The 22553-nt window shown below is 46.9% G+C and overlaps 1 protein-coding gene and 1 pseudogene across 4 annotated transcripts; one reads left to right on the plus strand and one right to left on the minus strand.

Annotated features, from left to right (window-relative positions):
* The first annotated feature begins 1045 nt into the window (after positions 1 to 1045).
* Positions 1046 to 20398, plus strand: LOC120649971 (vacuolar sorting protein 39-like). Of its 4 annotated transcripts, none has more exons than XM_039926921.1 (13): positions 1046 to 1648; positions 3665 to 3876; positions 4463 to 4594; positions 4682 to 4825; positions 5813 to 5925; positions 6997 to 7417; positions 10306 to 10635; positions 11498 to 11719; positions 11885 to 12127; positions 12227 to 12652; positions 13180 to 13278; positions 18972 to 19188; positions 19800 to 20398. In XM_039926921.1, exons 1-12 carry the CDS (start codon positions 1201 to 1203, stop codon positions 19170 to 19172), a joined length of 2991 nt encoding a protein of 996 aa, XP_039782855.1. In that variant the 5' UTR covers positions 1046 to 1200; the 3' UTR covers positions 19173 to 19188; positions 19800 to 20398. The 4 variants fall into 4 exon arrangements, 2 of the variants coding, with proteins under 2 accessions (XP_039782855.1, XP_039782856.1); XR_005665429.1 differs by having other exon boundaries at positions 1060 to 1648; positions 12227 to 12677; positions 19800 to 20354; XM_039926922.1 differs by lacking the exon at positions 19800 to 20398 and adding an exon at positions 18539 to 18649 and having other exon boundaries at positions 1060 to 1648; positions 18972 to 19111.
* Positions 20286 to 21711, minus strand: LOC120647689 (annotated as a pseudogene).
* Between the last annotated feature and the right edge of the window lie 842 nt (positions 21712 to 22553).

A 22553-nucleotide genomic window follows, 5' to 3' on the forward strand; every position in this document is an offset into this window, starting at 1 on the left:
TTGCCGGAGGCATTGGCTGCGCTGTTACCAACTGGAGTAGACATCTACTCGGTTGGCCTCAGTCGAAGTAGTCGTACTAAATCGGTGCAGGAAGAAGTTCGCAGTGCAGTCCCACGAACGGTCACCAAGATGTAGTCGACGTAGTCGTTCGGCCATCAGAATGTAGTCGACGTAGTCGTTCGGCTCGTCCACCAGGAAGTAGTCGTTCAATCGGGCAAAGCCTTTGTATTTTTGAGCAGTCACGCTAAAGCGTTACCCAAAAACCTGATTGCCCGCCTATCCCGTGCAGGATCTCAAGGCGAGTAAGGTTTCGGAGGCCTGCTCACGCTAATTCTGTGCGCGCAGAAATTAGCGTTGGGGAACTCAGTTGTTGCAACTGGAGAGGGAGAAGAGAGGAGCCGAGTTGCGGAATGGATGAGGGGAATGACACTTCTTATATAATGACTCAGCACCGCACCGCACCGCCCGTCCGGCCGGCCTCGTCTCGGCGAGGCGAGCGAGCGCGCGCGTGTGGTTCACCATCCTCCTCTTACCGGCTTCACAAGTGGTGTACACGAAGTCCACCTTTTAAGTCGGTTGAGATCCTCTTCAATTCCCGGTACGGAATTAAGCATTGATTCCCTAGCATTAATAATGAGCTTTAAATTCTTTTAATGCTTTAGAAGTAATGGGCCAAGCCCATTACTCCAACACAAGAGACAGGAAGAAGACATGGATATAAATTTTTTCTCGAAATGCATGGAAGAATGTAAATAATAATATATTTTGATGACATGTGAAATTATAATTGTACGATTCAAATATCTTAAATAACAACGGCATATTTGAAATCCGGCAAAATTACATCCAAAAATCAACCTCAGTTTTTTTTTGAAAGGTCTTATCAATTCAGATTTGGACTTCTGTGAAAGGAGCACCAGTTACGGCATCACGTTCCCAAATCCCAAGGACCAAAAGGTATATGGAGCCGTAGAGGACCGTATGTGCACGTATTCCGTACGTACCGGTACCGATGCGCCGGACCGTATACGCCCGTCCTCTGGCCACAGCGCATAACACGATCTGGACCTCCACCCTCCGACTCGACGCGCCCCTCTTCCCTCGCCGGACGGACGCCAGCGGCGGCCATCTAGCAGACTAGCATCACAGTTGGGGGCACGCCCCCCCCCCCCCCCCCCCCCCCGATCGCGCCCGCCGGCCATGGTGCACAGCGCGTACGATGCGGTCGAGCTGGTGGCCGGCGTGCCGGGCCGCATCGAGGCCGTCGCCTCTCACGCCGGGAAGCTCCTCGTCGCGGTCTCCGACTCCGAAGGCTTTCTCCGGGGCTCCGATTGCTCCCTGCGCATCTACTCCTCGCCGGCCTCCTCCCCCGAAGGCGGCGGCGAGATCCGGCGGGACGGGCCCTACGCGCTCGAGCGCCACGAGCAGCGGTTCTGGCGGCGCCCGCCCTTGGCCATGGAGGTCAGCGCCAGCCGCGACCTCCTGCTCTCGCTCTCCGAGTGGGTCGCGCTTCACCGCCTCCCTGGGCTCGAGACCGTCGCCGTCGTCTCTAACAAGACAAAGGGTGCCAACGTCTTCGCTTGGGACGACCGGCGGGGCCTCCTTGCCGTCGGTCGACAGAAGCGCCTCACCGTCTTCCGCCTCGACAGTGAGAATTCATTTGCATCGGTTATTTGCTTGTTATGAATCCAGCGATTCTCCATTTTTGCCATGGGGTTCACCATCCGATTGATTTAGGTTTGGTAACACTCGAATTGAGGATTGGGAATGGGAATATTTTGGGATTGTGAAGTGCGAATTCAAATCAACCGTGTTTGGGTTAAGAGGTAAAATTGGCATATAACTGAGTAGCTGCAGTTTTAGTGATGCAACATTGGAGGAATTCAATTGGTGAATCGGTTTAAGTTGGAAGCCCGTAGTGAATAGTGAACTTCACACTGATCGGTCAAATTTTCTCTTTCAAACTGTGTTCCGTCTGTTTTTAAATACATGGCGTTTAGGACAACCTAGTTAGTTCAGCTATATATTTAAAATGGAGGGATTGCATTGTACGGAGTAGTTAGTAACTCCTTTACATTACAACCCATGCCAATTACATTATGTCGGTACCCCAGGACTGGGGTACCCCCTCTTGCTGTGTCTAGGCAAGGATCTTGTAGTTATCCTTAACTACATCCAAACAGCCGGACCCCTGCGGTCCGGAATCCTGTTCTCCCAGCAAGCGGCCTGGGCCGATCCTCAGTTGGGAAAGGTCCGGAGACACCACGTGTCCCGGAAAAGGCAGGAACTCGTGCGCAAGCAGTCGGGGCTCCGGACCTCCCCGAGGAGACCGGACCCCCGCAGGGTCCCGGACCCCTCATGGGGTCCCGGACCCCCTGTATAACAACCGGGCCCCTCGCTAAGGGAAGAGATCGACGCCCCGCGTCGGGGTGGTCCGGGGCCGCCACGTGTCTGCCAGACATGGCCGTTTGGGTTTCCATACCAACGTTCACCCACCATTGCATTTATTGCAGTAGGTGAACGTCTGCATTGATATGACAGAAGCTGAGGCGTTTCATTGACCAGGGGATACTATTGATCGCATATTACCAAGGCAGTGGAGCCGCCGGCGCCGCCCATACTGCGTCTACCAGATGGATACGACGGCTCAGCTTCGCCCATTATGACGCTACATAATAGCCTCAGCAGGCCACGCCGCAAGCTACGCTACTCCAACGGGCGCCTAGTTGACGGGACAAGAAAAGACCCCCCTGAGTCAGGAGAGCAGCAGTAAAGATTCGCTACCACTGTAGCCACAGTCACGTTGGGCCCACCTGTCGGGGCATCAACGCCCTATGTATCCGCTCCCCCTTGATCTATAAAAGGGGGGGACGCCGCTAGAAAACCTCAGGCTGAGCAAGAGCCAAGGCCAGCAGAGGATAGGTTCATACACACAACCAAGAACAATACATCTCACAGTGGACGTAGGGTATTACGCTCCGGCGGCCCGAACCACTCTAAATCGTGTGTTCTTGAGTCCTTATCCCAGCGTAGATTCAGCCTCATCGCCTAGTTCTTCCCCGAGTACTCCCTCACTGGGAATAGGCGGGTGCGTTCCGCCACCCGGCTGTGGGTACCCCTAGAATCCCCACGACACATTACAACCCTGGCATGCTGCTGTTGTGATTCTATATTTTTTTCTTGATATAGCCATACAATAACCAATAGGTATAATATTCTTGTTCCTCCTTATTGATGTGCACATAGTAATCTTGAGCCAACAGAATATATGTTTCATGGAAATCCATCTACTTTTACAACTCTTGTGTGGCAGGCAGTGTTTCTCATTGTATCTGCATTTGAATTTTGAGAAAGCTTCTGACGTACACATTATTTTCTTGAAACTAGTAGTAGGGAAATGGTTTATACAAAAAGTTTTGCTTGGCCTTGTCCCAAGTGCAGGTAGAGAATAATACACATGTCTGCTTACCAGAATTTTGTGAATCAAAATAAAATAAAGGCTGCTTTATTACTGTAACTGTTGGTTTCATAGGTACCTGTTGATGGATTTATGTAAGCTTGTATAACAATTATAAGTTGACAAAGATAATAATTTTTCTAGACCATGAGAATTGTTTATTGCAATAATATCACTCTGAATGGTTCTCTATTAATGTTGTGTCAGGTGGTCGAGAATTTGTTGAAGTGAAGGAATTTGGAGTACCAGATATTTTAAAATCAATGGCCTGGTGTGGTGATAACATATGCCTAGGAATTAGGAGGGAGTATATGATAATAAACAGTATGACCGGGGCACTAACAGATGTGTTTTCTTCTGGGAGGATTGCTCCTCCTTTAGTTGTACCTCTTCCTACTGGGGAGCTGCTACTTGGCAAGGTATAATACTTCATTTTTTCTGATGCTGTGTCTAATATCTATATCATTTCATGAAACTGTCAGATGGCAGATCTTTTTATTATATTTTTTCTTTAAAAAGTTACAGCGTTATATGCTTTGAGTGAAGAATCAAGTAGCTCTTCTAAAAGTGGACTTATTTATCTGGTCGTGTAAATTTTAGTGTGAATGTGAGTGTATTTTGGGAGGGTTTATGATCCTTCCATCACATTTCTCTCTCTCTTCTTAATGAAACAAAATGTAGCTCTCTGTGTTTTTGAGGGAAAAAACAGAATTATTTCCACTTTCTAAGTCAAGGACAGGTGAATCTTATTGTGTGATGTACTGAAATGTTTCTGTCAAAATTGATGGGAAGACCCTTAGCTTGTATACACTTATAAGATTGCCGCTAGTTAGAATCTTTTCCCATGCGATCAGTGCAACCGTGATACTGAATGAAATATTTTTTGTATGAATATCTCTTGAACTCATCAAGATTCTAACACTTTAGCAGCTTCTCAAAAAATTCCTTTGTTCTTTCTTATTTAGTTTTAGCTAATGTGATGTGGTACTTTTTATGTTTATATAGGATAACATTGGGGTATTCGTTGATCAAAATGGCAAACTTATTCAAGACGGCAGAATAATTTGGTCAGACACACCAGCTTCTGTCGTTATACATAGACCATATGCTGTGGCACGCCTGCCAAGGCATGTTGAGGTAAGTGATTTCTATCTATTTATCTAGTATATTTAGTGTTAATAATAATATCATACTAATAAGTTTCATGACGTGATACTATTTCAGATACGGTCTCTTAGGGCACCCAATGCATTGGTTCAGACAGTTGTGCTCCGTGATGTTCAAAAGCTTGTCCAAACTGGCAACTGTATACTTGCTGCGCTATCTAACAATGTTTGTGGTTTGTTGCCTGTTCCTATTGGTGCTCAGGTATTCTACTTCAGCTTATTAATTATGATGAGTGTGGTCGTGCGCATTATTTGGGCCCGTGCCATATTTATAATTTTGTCCATCTCAAGCTAAATACAGTAATGCTTTTATAAGTTATTAAGATCAGGTGCAATATGAGAGACCTTGGTATGTATGACAGATGTAGTATCATGCTTTGTGGTTTTGGTTTTACCTTTCCTCCCATTCCTTTTGAGAATGTTCATGTTGTAATTGCAATTCTATCTATAGAACAAGTTTGTCATGCCACTTATAATAAGTATTTGAGAACCATTGTTTAGATCAATTAATGGCTAATAATGTGTTATATAGTCAAACCTGAGTACTTGACATAGAGATCTTTAGTTGAATATGAGATGAAAGATTGAACAACCACAAGTTAAGTGGGTGATATTTGAGAGAAGCTCAATAGTTGCATATTCCAGTTTTAATCAGCATGATGTTAGAAACTATGGATAATGTGCCCCTTAGACTTTTGATACCCTAGACCTTACATGTAAAGCTTGGCAGCCATGCTCATCATCGATACTGAAAGTGCACTGTTGCACTCATGAAGTTCTAAAGATCCAAAATCTGTTGAAACCTGTTTCTCTTTTGTTACTCAACAAATCATATTTGCTTATATACAAGAGGAATAGTTTACAGCAAAAATTGTCAGAAAAATTACTTTAATTAATCTAACTTCGATATTATTCAAAATAATTGAACTGTTTGTGTGATTAAAAATAAAGACCAACTGCATCATCTATAAAACCATAGCAAGTAGCCAAGTACCAATGTTTATACCCCTTTCCTGGTCATAGGCCATCTCAAATTTTATCTAGTAGACTATTGTGTGTTGAGGCCTTTTACATTTGTAAGGACTGCCTGAAAATTTCATGTAACTGTTAAATTATCTGTCTCAATTGTTTCTGTGGTTATCCGCAGCAATAGTTCTTAAATGTACGCTCTTACATATTTGATCTACAGATAGTGCAATTGACTGCTTCTGGAGAATTTGAGGAGGCACTAGCGTTGTGTAAGCTACTTCCACCAGAGGATTCAAATTTACGAGCTGCAAAGGAAAGCTCAATACACATAAGGTATGCTCAGATTTTCCAGTTGAAAAGAAATGTGACAATAATACTGGTATGGAATCTAGTGGCAGAAGGTATGTTTGAATTGTCCAGTACTCCCTCTGTTCCAAATTATAGGTCGTTTTGGCTTTTCTAAACACATAGATTTTACTATGCATCTGGATATACACTATGTCTAGATACATATAAAAAATGATGTATCAAGAAAAGCCAAAACAACCTATAGTTTGAATGGATGGAGAGAAAGAAAGGCTACAGCAATTCTATGTTTTTGTCACTACAGAATAGGAGTTGTTATGCATGTCTTTTCTCTTTATTCAAGCTGTTCCAAGCACTTCAGAGGATAATACTCTGCATTTTTAATGAATATGCGATCAGCCGACATGTGGAACTCAGCAAATGAATCCATATCTTTGCCTACACACTCCTTATAACATTATTATCTCCCTGGACTGTGTCCCACTCTCCCACAACATGATTTTTCTTTGGGGATGCACATGTTTGTGTAACAAAAACTGTTCTGATAGAGTTGATGCAATCATTTACACCTAGGTAATTATTTTGTTTTAGTATGACTGATATGCAGCATCAGCATGTATATCATGCTAGATAAACGGAAATTCACTGTAGTTTATACAATTATAGAAATTTGACTAATATATTAAGCTTGATGTCCTTAGATTGGAAGTTCTCGTCCTCAGAAGAAAAATATGGCTGAAGCTTCGGTTAACATAAATTCTTTAATTTGTCACTCATGGCAAATATGTATTCGGTTAACATTTGACAATGTTTTCGCTCATGGCGATACATGTTCTGTAGACTATACAACATCAAAGTGAAGAAATTATGAATGATGTTGGAAAATGAAAATGAGGTCTATTTCAAAGGGTTATCTCGTTAATCTCAGTGACCCTTCCACCAATTTTTTATTGGTTCAGTATTGAACCTAGAATTTAAGTATGTGCATGGAGCCTTCTGCATTGATGCTTGAAGCAAATTTAGCATTCTCTTTTTGTTATTCTTTGGTTCTATTGACATAACTAAATGACATCTTATCCTTGTGATTTTGTGAACTAGATATGGACACTTTTTGTTCGATAGTGGGAAGTATGAGGACGCAATGGAACAGTTTTCAAATTCACATGTGGACATTACTTATGTGTTATCTCTGTACCCATCTATTGTTCTGCCACAAACACATATTATAGGTGAACATGACAAGCTTCTGGACATGCCCGAATTAGCAACGGAATCCTCTGACGTGACAGATGAGATGGAATCATACTCGTTACAGCTCCATGAATCAGATGATAAATCTCCATTGGAGGTAAAGAAAATGAGTCACAATGCTCTAGTTGCCCTTGTGAAGTATTTGCAGAAGAAAAGAAGTGGAATAATTGAGAGAGCAACAGCTGAAGTAACAGAGGAGGTGGTCTCTGGAGCTGTGCACCACAGCTTGATATTGTCTGAGCCGTATAAACCAAAGAAGCCAAACAAGGTAGCCACTTTTCAAGTTCTTTTTTGGTCTTGCTGCAAAAATTAGCAGCAAATAGTGACATGTGGAAAATTGCATGGATTAGAAACTAATATATACAAAACAGATTAAACTAGGAGCTGATTTTTCATTTTGTCTTTCTAAAGAAGTTATAAAGTTTATATTCTATTGCATGTTATTTGGGACTATGAATGATTCTTGACATTAGAATTAGTGACATGGGGAAGCGACACAAGCGTTTAAGGAAAGGATGCTAGGTGAGGGGCCTTGGGAAGAAGGAGAAGACGCAGATGACATGTGGCTAAAGATGGCAACATGTGTTCGGAAGGTGGCCTCAGAGGTGTTTGGCGTGAGTAGGGGAGGCAAACAGGAGGGGAAAGACACCTGGTGGTGGAATGACGAGGTGCAAAGGGCTATTAAGGAGAAGAAGGAGTGTTACAAGCGTCTCCACCTTGACAAGAGTGCAGCCAACATCGAGGGCTATAAATTAGCGAAGAGGGTTGCAAAGTGAGCTGTGAATGTAGTAAAAGGTAAGGCGTATGATGACTTGTATCAGCGGCTAGGCACGAAAAAAGGGGAGAAGGACATTTATAGGATGGCTAGGATCCGCGAGCGAAAGACAAGGGACATCAACCAAATCAAATGCATTAAGGATGAGACAAATCGACTGCTAGTGAAGGATGAGGAGATCATGGATAGATGGAGAGAGTACTTCGACAAGTTGTTTAATGGGGAGAGTGAGGGCCCTACCCTTGAGTTAGATGACTCTTTTGACGATACCAACAGACGTTTTGTGAGGAGAATTCAGGAGGTAGAGATCGGGGAGGCTTTGAAGAGGATGAAGGGAGGTAAATCGATGGGCCCTGATGGTATCCCCATTGAGGTGTGGAGATGCCTAGGAGATAGAGCAATAGTATGGTTAACTAAGCTTTTTAATCTCATTTTTCGGTCAAACAAGATGCCGGATGAATGGAGGAGAAGTATATTAGTACCTATCTTCAAAAACAAGGGTGATGTTCAAAGTTGTACTAACTACCGTGGGGTTAAGCTGATGAGCCATACGATGAAGCTTTGGGAGAGGGTTATCGAGCATCGCCTAAGACGAGTGACAAGTGTGACCCAAAACCAATTTGGGTTCATGCCTGGAAGGTCAACCATGGAGGCGATTTTCTTAATACGACAATTGATGGAGAGATATAGGGAACAGAAGAAGGACTTGCACATGGTCTTCATTGACCTTGAGAAGGCATATGACAAAGTACCGAGAAATGTCATGTGGTGGGCCTTGGAGAAGCACAAAGTCCCAACTAAGTACATTACCCTCATTAAGGATATGTATAAGGATGCGACGACGTTTGTCCGGACATGTGATGGCAACACCACTGACTTTCCTATTAACATAGGCCTACACCAGGGGTCAGCATTGAGCCCTTATTTATTTGCTTTAGTGATGGATGAGGTCACAAGGGATATACAAGGTGAGATCCCTTGGTGTATGCTCTTTGCTGATGACGTGGTGCTAGTTGACGAGAGTAGGGCAGGGGTTAATAGGAAGTTAGAGCTGTGGAGACGCACGTTAGAGTCGAAAGGGTTCAGACTTAGTAGGACCAAGACCGAGTACATGATGTGCGATTTCAGCGCGACTAGGCATGAGGGGGGAGACGTTAGTCTAGATGGACAAGTGGTGGTTCAGAAGGATACTTTTCGGTATTTAGGATCGATGCTACAAAAGGATGGCGACATTGATGAAGATGTTAGGCATAGAATTTCAGCTGGCTGGTTGAAATGGCGGCAAGCTTCTGGCATCCTTTGTGACAAGAGGGTGCCACAAAAGCTAAAATGCAAATTCTATAGGACAACAATTCGTCCGGCGATGCTATACGGTGCTGAATGTTGGCCTACAAAAAGGCGACATGTCCAGCAACTGAGTGTAGCAGAGATGCGGATGTTGCGGTGGTTTTGCGGGCACACAAGGAGGGATAGAGTCCGGAACGAAGTTATTCGGGATAGTGTCGGAGTAGCACCAATTGAGGAGAAACTTACCCAGCATCGGCTGAGATGGTTTGGACATGTCCAACGAAGGTCTCCTGAAGCGCCGGTGCGTAATGTGGTTCTTGAGCGGGTCGATAATGTAAAGAGGGGTAGAGGTAGACCTAAACTGACGTGGGATGAGTCGGTTAAGAGAGACCTTAAGGACTGGAATATCTCTAAAGAGATAGCTTTGGATAGGAGCGCTTGGAGACTAGCTATCAATGTGCCTGAACCTTGAACTAATTTCTTTCGGGTTTCATCTCTAGTCTACCCCAACTTGCTTGGGAAAAAAGGCTATGTTGATGTTGATGTTGATGTTTATTGCTCTTGGTACTATAGCTTTTCTTTTTCTATAACAGGATTCATTTTAGGACCCTGGACAGAGTAAAGTATTTGTTTTTTTTTAAAGGAAAGGGTCTGGGAGTTTCATACCTTGGACATTTGGCAGGTCTCTAGATTGATTTATCAAACTCTATGGGTGATTGGGTGTCTTAGGTCAGTGTAAATTAAGAATGGAACAAATTAAGCATATTTCTGTTTGTCCATTGGCTAAATTGGGATGATACTTACAAGTATCATTAAAACATGATAAACTGAGGTAAACTGGGTCACTTCTGATTGTGAATATCATGGACACTTGCTTGGTCTGTAATGAATTGCATTCTGGTACCAAGGAAAATATTGCTGTAGGTTTCTTGTCAGGTAGCAAGATACTGCACATCCAAAATCTTCTGAGTTGTATGCTTGTCAGTGTGCATGGTGCCTTTTCAATTGTACAGAAGATTGGAAATTTAAGACGGTATATTTTAATTACCAATCAACGTGGTCTGAAATTGTTGTACTTTATTTTTTGTTTTCAGAAACGAGCTCAGACACATACTAGCTCTATTGCTAGAGAAATGGCAACTGTACTGGATACTTCTCTGCTTCAAGCTCTTATTCTTACTGGGCAGTCATCAGGAGCAATGGAATTGCTGAAAGGACTTAATTACTGTGACCTGAAGATATGCGAAGAATTTTTGAAGGAGTGGAGTGACTATATGGTGTTACTTGAGCTCTATAAAAGCAATGAAATGCACCGGGAAGCTCTCCAACTGCTCAATCAGTTAGTTGAAAAATCAAAATCTGAGATGGAGAATACAGATTTTAATAAAAAATTTAACCCTCAAATGATCATTGAATATCTCAGGGTACAATTTATTTTTCCTTTGCTAGTGTTTAATTGATATTCCTTGTCACATAAACAAAGCTATGAGAAATATCTAGTTTCAGCCGAAATCTTGTATGCCTTATTTCATGGTGTTCTATTTATTCTGATAACTGCATCTGCGAGCTAGATGGATTCATGCATAAATATGTTGCTATTTTGACATGTTATTTCCCCCATCTGTTTCGCTATGTTTGTCCATGCACACAATACACACTAACCATGGAAATCAGTTCCAAGAAAAAAATCAATGTGAAATGACCGTCCATGACCCTATGAAATAACATGATACAGATACTCTTCTTTCAAAGCACTTGATTAAGGGCACGGAGTGTAAAAATTGTAATGAGGCCTTGATATCCTCAATGGAGAAACATATCCTTCCAAGGCTGTGGGCATACACAGCGAAGCAGAGGGTGTAGCATATTAGACACGAAGGCACTGTTAAAACATTAATTCAAAGTGCATTCCATATTCACTGGTTGAACTCTACATACTTTTGTTTGGTTATATTCTACTGCATGATGACTCTTCTTAGATTAGTAGGCTGTAATGTTTATGTGATCGAAATTTTATTTGATATGTGGTAAGATCAGATATAATCACTTATTTCTTATTGCTATTTTATATTTTATCATTTCCTGTTTCATGCTTTTGCTCTCCTCCAAGAATTGCTCATTGTGGCAAATCTTGTTGCACACCTATGCTTTTCTATTTGTATTGCTTGATATGTTTTTCAATGTCGTCATCATTTGGATTTTTGCCTTGATATGTTGAAATCATTATGTTTCATGCCATGTAATGTTCTTATTTGGCTGATTTGATATTGCCTTTTTCATTTGCAGCCCCTTTGTAGGTCTGATCCAATGCTGGTTTTAGAATCTTCCTTGTACGTCCTTGAACGCAATCCATCAGAAACTATTGAACTCTTTTTGTCTGAAAATGTTCCAGCAGATTTGGTAAATTCATATCTAAAGCAACATGCTCCAAATTTGCAATCAACATATTTAGAATTAATGCTCTCAATGAGTGAAACGGGGATCAATCCTAACCTGCAAAATGAGCTGGTATGTACACTTTCAATTGTTACTGCATTAGTATATGGAAAATTTCATGTATAATTAATTCATTTCACGCTGCTTAGATGATTTTGTTTCCTTAATCTGACCATATGAAGTCCACAATAAAGTTCTAGTGCATGGTATTCTGACATTGAATCTTCTGATCTGAAGGTGCAACTGTACCTTTCTGAAGTTCTTGATTGGTACAATATTCTGAAGGAAGAGGGAAACTGGACAGAGAAAACATATTCCGCAACACGGAAGAAGTTAATATCTACATTAGAGAATAATTCAGGTTACAATACAGACTTACTCCTTAAGCGTCTTCCCCAGGATGCTCTTTTCGAGGAGCGTGCCATTTTGTATGGGAAGATAAATCAACACCTCCGTGCACTCTCTCTGTATGTTCACAAGGTACCATTTCTTTTTATGTGCCCTGATCCATTGACATTATTGAGTTCTGGTTAAATGATAGTTTTTAGGTTACCCAGAATATCTTGTTTACCACTGCAGCTCCAAATGCCAGAGCGGGCAGTTGCATATTGTGACCGTGTTTACGAGGAGGGAGCACAACAACCATCCAAGTCAAATATCTATTTTAATCTTCTACAAATTTATCTGAATCCAAGGAAAGCTGAAAAGGAATTTGAACAGAAAATTATTCCAGTGGCATCACAGTACCCTGGAATCCACAAGTCTAGCTCTGCTAAGTTCAAAGGGGGCCGCACAGGTAAAAAGGTTGTGGAGATTGAAGGGGCTGATGAGATACGCTTTAGCCCCAGTGGGACAGATAGTGGCAGAAGCGACGGTGATGGAGATGATGCAAATGATGGAGGCCCTATAATGTTGAATGAAGCACTGGAACTGTTAAGCCAACGGTGGGACAGAATAAATGGTGCTCAGGCTCTTAGGCTGTTACCAAGAGACACTAAACTCCAGGTTTTTTTTTTGTATACTATGAAAGGTGTCTTTTGATCACGCTCACTTTTAGAATAAATGGAAGTTCATAATTAACTATTTGCCATTAAATAAGTCCACTTTTACAACATGCCGTCCAAATTTAAAATTGCTTCACTCCAAGCCATCGAGATTTAAGTTTCTTCCCCGCATGCCGTTGCGGGATGCCATAGAGTGAAAAACATTGAAAATCCTGGTGTTATGATTGACTGTACTGTGTTAATGTCACTTACTATGTATCATGAGGTAATGCACTTATGTGAATTGAGAGATAGTAGCAAGGAAATTGCAACTACCCAGAATATATGTCAATTATTGTGCAGGTAGGGCTAAACTAGGATATCTTTGTACTTTCTGTGTGTAGGAATGGACAAGCTATTATATGCATTATTTCTGTTTTGAAGTTTTTAATAAGGAAGAGGTTTTGATATGATGTTGTTCCAGTATTGATTGCTTCAGCTGTTTAATTTCCCATCAAGGTTCTAATTATCTAAAATGAACATTTGCAGGATCTTGTATCATTTCTTGAGCCACTATTGCGGAACTCTAGTGAACATCTACGCAATTACTTGGTTATCAAAAACTTGATTTTCCGCGCAAACCTGCAGGTAGCTTGACATTTTGTTGTAGCCTTTTCACTTTTGTTGTAAGGTTTCTAACTATATACTATGAAAGATGCTTGTATGAGAGAATAATGGATGTATTCCTCCAAACCCTAGAAAGGTTCACATACATGGGCCTCTATACACGGGCTCACATATACACTAGCACCCCCCCCCCGCAGTCTGAACTACCGGCGCAGCGGTGTTCGAGACTGGACAACAAGAAAGCCAACACCCCCCCCCCCCCCCCCGCGCAGTCTGAACAACCGGCGCAGCGGTGTTCAAGACTGGACAAGAAGAGAGTACAAAGGGCAAATACCCCCCCGCAGCCACAACTAGCCACCTGCTACGTTGAGGCTGGAGCGAAACTCGGAGAAGGTCTAGGAGGGTAGTCCCTTGGTAAAGATGTCGGTAAACTGGGAGGTAGTCGGGACATGGAGTACCCGAACATCGCCGATGGCGACCCTGTCGCGCACGAAGTGTAGGTCGATCTCCGCATGCTTCGTCCGCTGATGCTGGACGGGGTTGGTGGAGAGATACACGGCGCTGACGTTGTCGCAGTAGATGAGCGTGCTCTTGGCGAGCGGGCTGTGGAGCTCCGCCAAGAGCTGTTGTAGCCAGGACGCCTCCGCCACGCCGTTAGCGACAGCCCGGTACTCCGCCTTGGCACTGGAGCGGGAGACAACCGACTGCCGCTTGGACGACCAAGAGACCAGGTTGCCGCCCAGGAAGACGGCGTAGCCGGAAGTGGAGCGACGAGTGTCCGGGCAGCCAGCCCAGTCAGCGTCGGTGTAGACCACCAGCTCAGCAGAGGACGAGCGGTGAAGCACCAGGCCGAGGTCCACAGTGGCACGGACGTAGCGGAGGAGACGCTTCAGCGCAGCAAGGTGACTCCCGGGGATCATGTATATGGAGACAGACCTGCTGAACAGCGTAGGTGAGGTCCGGCCTGGTGAAGGTGAGGTACTGCAAAGCGCCGGCCAGACTCCGGTAGTCAGTAGGATCAGCCACCGGATTACCCAGATCAACAGATAGCTTCGCCTGAGTGTCGACAGGAGGGGAGCAGGGCTTGCAATCAGTCATCCCAGCCCGCTCCAGAATATCAAGGGCGTACTGCCGCTGGTGAAGGAGAGGACTAGACGGGCGAGGCTCAACAGTGACGCTCAAGAAGTGGTGGAGAATATCAAAGGCGTACTGCCTTGCTGTTCTGAGGAGAGGTATACGGATAAGACATACGCAGCTGAACACCCCGAGGAAGAAGGAACGGGAGGTGGAGTTATCGAACTCGCGCCCATTGTCGCACTGGACGGCCTTAACGGTGAGGCCGAACTGAGTGGACACCCAGGCAAAGAAGTGGAGGAGGGTGGGAAAAGTCTCAGACTTGGCACGCAAAGGGAAAGTCCAAGAGTAATGAGAGAAGTCATCCACCACGACCAGATAATATTTATAGCCAGACATGCTGAGTACAGGAGATGTCCACAGGTCACAGCTAAGTATCACCGATACGCGGTACGCCGATACGGGTACGGGTACGGCGATACGGCGATTTTCAAAAAACAAGGATACGCCGATACGACAAGTATTTATTTTTCTAAAAACGTAAATTGCCAAATAATTCTAGAGAACGAAATAGATAATAAATATTATGTTTCCAAAAGGCCAACATAGCGTAGCAAATGTTCAAGTTCAACTAGGAATAGCTAAACGATTTGTCGATTACGGGTTTCTTGCCAAGTTGAAAGGAACACCTGCAAATCCAAACAGAATAATCAAGTTAGCAACTAAAAATCAAGCTTTATAGAGTAGAACCACAAAAATGTCTGAAAGAGAAAAAAGAGGACTACCTCCAGTGTAGAACAATCTTGCAATAATGGCATCGGCCATTCGCCGAAGTTTAAGATGGAAACCATCAGCAATAGTTGACTGCTTTTTTCTTTTTGCTGACCTAGCTCCCTGAGGGGGTAATGCAGATGATGAGTCTGCAAAAGGTATCTGAATTGGCATGGGAACACTCCTATTCTGTGAGCTTGCTTCAGCTGCTTTAGCTGCAGCATCTTCCTTCCGAAGTTCCTCAAGCAACTCATCATTCACAGCACTACAGATTGATGTGCCTTTGTTTGATTCCTTCAACAAATGTGCCCTCACTCTGAAATAACTTCCAGGAATAACGTGACCACAAAATAGACATTCAGATCTTGCATTTCCTCCTGTGGTGCTATTTTTCTGAATCACTTTAACATACTTCCATAGAGGAGTTCTAGGCAGCCTTTCATCAGCAGCAGTAGGATTAGGAGCAGCACGACTATCAGTATTAGCAGATTGCACAGTAGGGGACCGTGAGCTTCCGCTAGCCATCTCTATTATCTAATCTATAAAGCAATAAACAACAAAAAGAAAGGAGTAAACAAATCGCATCTAAAGTTCTAAACCCTAGCAGCAAAATAAAATAAGAATGAAACTGAGAATGCACGTGGTCAGTCAGTACCTTCTCCTTGTCTCCTAGCAGCAGCTGGCGGCTTCAGATCCAGGTCACAGCACACATGCACCCGGCTGCACGGAAATTTGTTTGAGATGACTTAATATGACTGGCAGCTACTCTGTGCAAAGGAGTATGGTTAGACCTACACGCGGCGGTGTGAGCCTGAGAGAGTGAGGGGCGGAGGACCAAGTGCGCCTGGCGGCGGTGTGAGCCTGAGAGAGTGAGGGGCGGAGGACCAAGTGCGCCTGGCGGCGGTCAGATGAGGACGGAAGAGAAAGGGACGTGCTGGTGTTTTATGCCCGGGAGAAATAGGGTTTGGATGGGCCTGCGTTGCTGGGCTTTTTGTGCTCTTTCAAATGAGGTGTTATTAGTCTAAAAGTATCGGGAATTAAATCTTTTATTTTTAAATCATAATTTTCCAATACTTCCCGATACGCGTATCGGGCCGTATCGCCGTATCGAGCCGTATCGGATATGGGTACGACAACCATGTTGAAGTATCGGTGATTCCTAGGGTCATAGTGAATAAGATCAAAAGCATGCGCAGCATGCGAAGAAGAAAAAGGAAGTCGAACATGACGATCTAACTGGCACGCATGACAGAGGTGCTCAGCAGGAGCCCTAGTACATGGAACATCGGTACTACGACTGAGCTGAGCCAAAACGTCGCGGCCGGGGTGTCCAAGCCGGCGGTGCTAGGTGGTGGAAGAAGGCGTCACGGCAAAAGCAGCAGACGAAGAAGAAGCCGAAGGCGGAGCAGCGGAAGCAGGAAGCCGAAGAGTGTAAAGGGGCCCCGGGCTGTCACATCGGAGGAGCGGACGCCGGGAAGCCGAATCCTTCACAGTAAGACCAGAAGAGTCAAATTCGATAGAACAGAAGTTGTCAGCAGTAAACTGGCGAATGGAAAGAAGGTTGTGAACCATCTGAGGAGCAACAAGAACATTAGGAAGACGAGGAGCAGAATGGCGGTGACAGGAAGACAAGACCCATCACCAACCATGATGGAAGAAGGACAAGAGGGGTGTAGGGGTCGGACGGAAGAGAGGATACCGGCATTAGGAGTAGTGTAGAACGATGCACCCGAGTCGGCGATCCGCTCGGTGCTAACCGGCGGCGTCAGTCCCATGGTGCTGAAGGACTGCGCCAGAGCAGCCTGGTCCCACCCCTCTGGCCAAGTCGGCTGCTGGTTGGGCGGAGCGGGCGGGGTCCAGGACGGCGCGAAGAGTGGAGCAGCGCCGGTGAACATGGCCGCCGGCTGGAGCTGAGGACGAGGCCCCCCTCCCGGATCATGGAACGGCCACATCGAGATGTGCCCTGACCATGGGTTGCTGAAGGATGGCTAGGGCGTACCTCCAGGGGCAGGGGCAGGAGCCGAAGGCGGCGCGCCCCAACGGCCCCCACCGGTACCGGTACCCCCAGAAGCAGGGCCACCAGTGCCACCACCACCCCGTCCCCCCCCCACCTCTGGTCTGCCCGGCGGGAGCAGCACCAAGGAGGGAGGTGGCAGGAGCGGCGGAGGAGGCCGGTGGAGCACCAACGAGCGCGGCGGGGGTGGGCGAGGACGATCCGGGCGCGAGACCCCTGGTGATCTCCTCGAGGGCGAGGTCGTCCCAGACCTGCAGGAAGGAGGGGAAGGGCCTCTCTGGCGGGCGATCCAGCTCTTTAGGTGGTCGTAGGTGCTGCTCAGGCCTCATAGGACATTAAGCACCAAGACCCGATCGGACATTGAGCACCAAGACCCGATCGGACACCCGAGGTCGTGAAGAGCATCGGCCATGCCCTTCATCCTCCGGCAGAACTCACCGACGGAGAGGTCCTCCTGCTCGAAGATGCGGAAGGTAGCGTCGAGCTGAAGAGCGCGGAACTTGCTGAGGAACTGCCCCTCGAGCGCCACCCAGGCCTGGCGCGCAGTGCCGCCGTGGGTCCTGACGAGGTCCTGAAGATCTAGGGAGATGGTCCCAAAGATCCAGGACAGGGCGACGCTGTCGAGGCGCAGCCACACCACGTCCCGCGTCTCGATCGATGAGTCAATGAGGACGTGATCGTCGAGGGCGTAGCGGTGGAGGGTGAGGAGGACCTGATCCCGCCAGCATCCGTAGGAGGAGGACGTGGGGTCGAGGAGGACGATGACCAGGGCCCTCATGTTCTGGACGCCGGCGGCCTGGAGGTGGAGCTGGGCGACCATGGGGTCGGTTGGGTCGTACCGGGGTCCAGATCCAGCGGGCGGGGCCTGGTGGGAGGAAGAAGAGCCATGCTCGGGGACGACGGGCTGGCCGGAGGAGACGCGGAGGAAGTGCTCTGCCTCGGCAACCCGGAGAGCGAGGGCGTCGGCCGCGGCGCGCTCGCGCTCCCAGGCGAGGGCAGCCACGCGGACCCGCTCCTGGGCCGCCGAAGCCTCCGACTTGGCGGCGAGGAGGGCCGCGGCGAGAGCGGCGTCGGCCTGCGGAGGGCGGCGGCGGTGAGCGGCGCATCCTCGGGCACCATCCCGAGCCCAGATCACGCGTGCGCGGGGGCTACGGGAAGCTTTCCCGTGGCGACGGTGGCGCGATGGGCGGCTGCAGCGGCGGCGGCGGCATCGGGCACTGGCAGGGGTCCTTGCGGGCCCTGCACAGGCTGGGGCGGCGGCTGCAGGGGAGCGGTAGGCATGGGGGAAGTGGTGATGGAATTCCTCTATTCCTTGCTTGATCCAAATTGATCACATCCCTCTGGTTTTATATCGACTCTTGATTTAACCCTTAATATGAATCAGAGATGGAATCCTTTTATAGATTGGATTGGTCGATGCAGGCAGGGCAGCTGCAGTCCTGGTGCGCCCTGCTGCTGCTGGACCGGCTGGTCCAAGCTGGCCAATGTCTGTCTGGCCCGAGCCAGCCAGATTCATGACAATTTCCCTATCTAGTACGCATCTCCAAAATTTAGTAACATAATGATAACATTAGTCATTTTTTTGCACATGTAAACAGAAAATGCCAATTAAGTTAGAAGAGCAATATTTACATATGTACCTCATCACATGTTCTCTCTCTCTCTCTCTCTCTCTCTCTCTCTCTCATCATGTATATCATCTGTCTCATGTATCTCGTCAAAGATGCCATAGCAGAGTATTACATCTACATACTTATTTAGGACTATAGTTCTTTGGGAACTGTTATCATCTACCTATTAGATTTGTTGTGTGCACAATTAATGTTCTTTCCTCACTATATTCTTGATGTGTCAGGTAAAGGAGGATCTGTACAAACGGCGTCAAGCTGTTGTCAAGATTGATGGAAATAGCATGTGTTCTCTTTGCCATAAGCGCATTGCAAATAGTGCTTTCGCAATTTATCCAAATGGACAGACATTGGTGCATTTTGTCTGCTTTAGAGAATCACAGCAAATTAAGGCTGTTAGAGGAGCAAACTCAATGAGACGTCGATAATATGGCCATGATCCAGGTATACAATTGAAATGCGCACTGAGAGATCAATACTTAATTGTGCATTAATATGATATATTGATGGATGGCTGACCGCCTGACTGTTGCTGGTTATTTTGCCATGAGTTGAACACAATAGCTGTTTTGCCTTTAGTTTGTAAGGTTTGGATCATCAATTCATCATACGTTTCCTCATGTGCCAGTATCCTGTTATACTGCCATAAAGTTGCACATTGTCACTATGATGGGCTCGATTATGGTATTATCTCATAGCCTGACTATTCATTGTCTCATCACTGAGAGCAGTATAAATCCATAATCCTACTCTGGGCGGGTTGCCCTATGGTCTTGTCTATAATCTCGTGCTGTGAGCTTTCCAGTTGACAATGATGTCATTGCTATTAGTGTTTGCAGTTTAACACTCCAATCTGACACAAATGAGCTTTTCTGGTTGTCAACATATATACAAGTGCTCTTTTTTCTTGTGTGCAAATTGTACTGTGGCATTAAGTTGCTACTGTAATAACTATTCCTAAACTAGCTAGGATAATTGTAATCTGTGTCAATCCATTCATCAGTCTATCTACTGTAAACCTTCACAGTTCAAATATTTCCACTAAATTGATACAGGTCAGAGCAATCATCAGGAATTCCAACAGTTACCCACCTGGGCAAGAGCAACCCAACAAGCTTTCCAGAATTTGATTTTGCTTGGACAAAGCTTGTTCTGAAAGCTGTGCCAATAGCTTCGCTTAAGATGCAGAGCATGGTGTCTTTGGTCAAATCTGTTGTCCTCTCTTTGCCACGTCAGATTTCGTTGATGCCAGCTTGTGGAATTCCTTTTGTTGGTCCCGACTGGATTTTAGTGGGACTGCTTCAGAAGTTTTTACCGGAGTGCTCTTCACTCTCTTCAGAGCCTGACTGCCTGGAGTGTATGTATTGTGCATGTGCCCCCTCGCTCTCCCATGTTTTCAGTAGAGAGAGCATATTGGAAAACTGGTTTTTTTATTTTTTGCGTGTAAATGACACTGCAAAGTTTCAGTAAGCAGATAGCCGTGATTATAGTGTGTCTCAGCGGGTGTTCCGAATGTTATGTAAATAGTATCCAGCATTATCTTTTTGTTTGTATACTATTCTTTTCCTTTTTGTGTGCTATAGAACATTTCATATTCGATTAGAAACTAATGTGTTGTCAATATATGTAATTGCTGTACACTTTTGCTTATTCATTCCTGCATTTTCATATGAGCTTGCTTCAAGGTTCTTCCAAGAAGACATCAACAAAACAGTAATAATTAGAACACTTGGAAACAAAAAACACAAACAAAAATCAAGTGAAACCTCAGCTTATAGCTCATCACAGGTTCGCATCTCGTCCTTGGGTCAAGAGTTGCTCGCCTCGATGGATTTCACCACGAGTCCTTGAGTGGCTTCTCTAGCAACGCCGATAGGTATATCTCCTTCCTGTCCGGCCCCTTGCCGAGCTTCGTCTTCGTCACCCACCTCAGCTTGCCGAACCCGACGCTCTCCAGCACCTCCACGTATGCCGCCATCTCCTCGGCCCGGCAGAAGAAGTGGTCGAGCCAGAAGAGCCCGCCGGGCCGGAGCACCCGGTACACGTCGAACAGCGCGAACTGCATCGCCGTGGGCGGGATCCAGCCGCCCAGCACGTGCATCGAGTGCACGACGTCCAGCGTGTTGTCGAAGAAGGGCAGCCGCGCCGCGACGCTCACGTAGAGCGGCACGACCCCGCGCGCGGCCACCATGGCGCTGAAGGGCCCGTTGAGGTTGACGGTGGTGGCCACCACGGTGACGCCGCGCTCGCGCATGCGCACGGCAAAGGTGCCGGACCCGCCGCCGATGTCGAGCCCGATCCGGACGGAGCCCGGCGGGGACGCCGACGCGAGCACCTCGTCGATGGTGAAGTCGAGCGGGTTGCCGGTGGCGTTGAGCCAGCGGCGGTGCTCCCGGCCGGCGAGGTCGAAGCAGTCCTTGCAGTCGTCGAAGCGCGGGGAGCGCGCGCGCTCGTCGAGGCAGCGGAAGGACTTGCACGTGTAGGCGGACCAGTGGACGGAGCGGTCGGGCGGCGTGGACCAGAGCGCGTCCGGGAGGGGCAGCGGCGGCGCCGGGTCGGCCGGCGCGGCAGGGGCTCGCAGCCGCGGAGGAGGAGCCGCTGCGCGGGGAGCTCGTCGTCGGGGCAGGAGCCGTTGACGGGGTACGACATGAAGGCGGCGATCAGGTTCGGGAAGGCCAGGCATGGGTGGCCCGCCGGCGGCCGCAGCTCGGCGGTGCCCCAGTGTAGGTTGCGCCCGTACGGCAGCGCGTGCGGCCCCGCGAACGCGTGGAACTCCGACGGGAGCTCCGGCTACTGCTCCGGGACGGGGACGGTCCTTGGACTTGAAGCCGTCGTTACGGGCGCCGCGCAGAAGGAGTTGGAAGAGGAAGAGAAGAAGAACGTGGCGAGGTTGGAGCCGAGGAGGACGACGACGTAGAGGAGCGCGCGGCGGAGGGGGACGCCGTGGGCCGGGTACGCGGCGGCCATTGAAGAAGCCGATCGAGCGAGCGTCTTATCGTTGAGCGCGCTGGGTCGAAGGAGCAGCCGGAGGAGCAAGAGCAAGAGGCGCGCACGAGGTGATGTGCGAGCATGGATGGGGCCACCGCGCGAACGCCGACCCGAACCACCCTGGGTAAAAATGGTGTGTTTGCTCGCGATCCACGTTCTGTTTGCTGGAGAAGGAAGTAACCGGAGGAGGAGAGGGGCGGCGGGTCGTCGCCGGCGACTTGGCATCCCCCGTTTGCGGTTGCGGCGGGGTACGCCGAGGATGGGCGTTTCTTCCGAGGAGAATGGGTGGCGTTCAAGAAGGGGAAAGTCACCTGTGACATTGCTTCAGGAAGTTAGAATCTCTTAAGAATGAAGGGAACATACTAGTTGCAAATCAACCTCTTTGTATAAACTATGTAAATTTCAATCTGGACCATCAGATCAACATCCAAGGGGAGGGGTGCAAAGAGGTAGGAGGGTGGATTTGCAAAAGTGTGATTACCCAATCCAAGGGCGGGTCCAAATTGTAAAATTACCTAATTCCCAATACGCTTTGGATGTTGATCCAATAACTTAGATTGAAGTTTCTTTACACGAAGAAATTGGTTTGCACCTGATACGTTCTCAAGTTTCAAACATTGAAGACCAGAAACTGTTCCCGCCTTCTAACTCATCGTCAAGCTCCACGTTCATGTACGAGACGTGGGAATAAGCCACGAACTTAAGTTCGCGCGTCGTGGTGGAATTGAGCGGGAAAAGAGAGGAGTTTAAACTCCATTTGTAACCTATAAATAGGCCCACATGATCAATAAAAATTGCTGCTGGTTCACCTCTTACATTTG

Source organism: Panicum virgatum, chromosome 9K, assembly GCF_016808335.1.
Source record: "Panicum virgatum strain AP13 chromosome 9K, P.virgatum_v5, whole genome shotgun sequence".
In the NCBI taxonomy this organism is placed as follows: Eukaryota; Viridiplantae; Streptophyta; class Magnoliopsida; order Poales; family Poaceae; genus Panicum; species Panicum virgatum.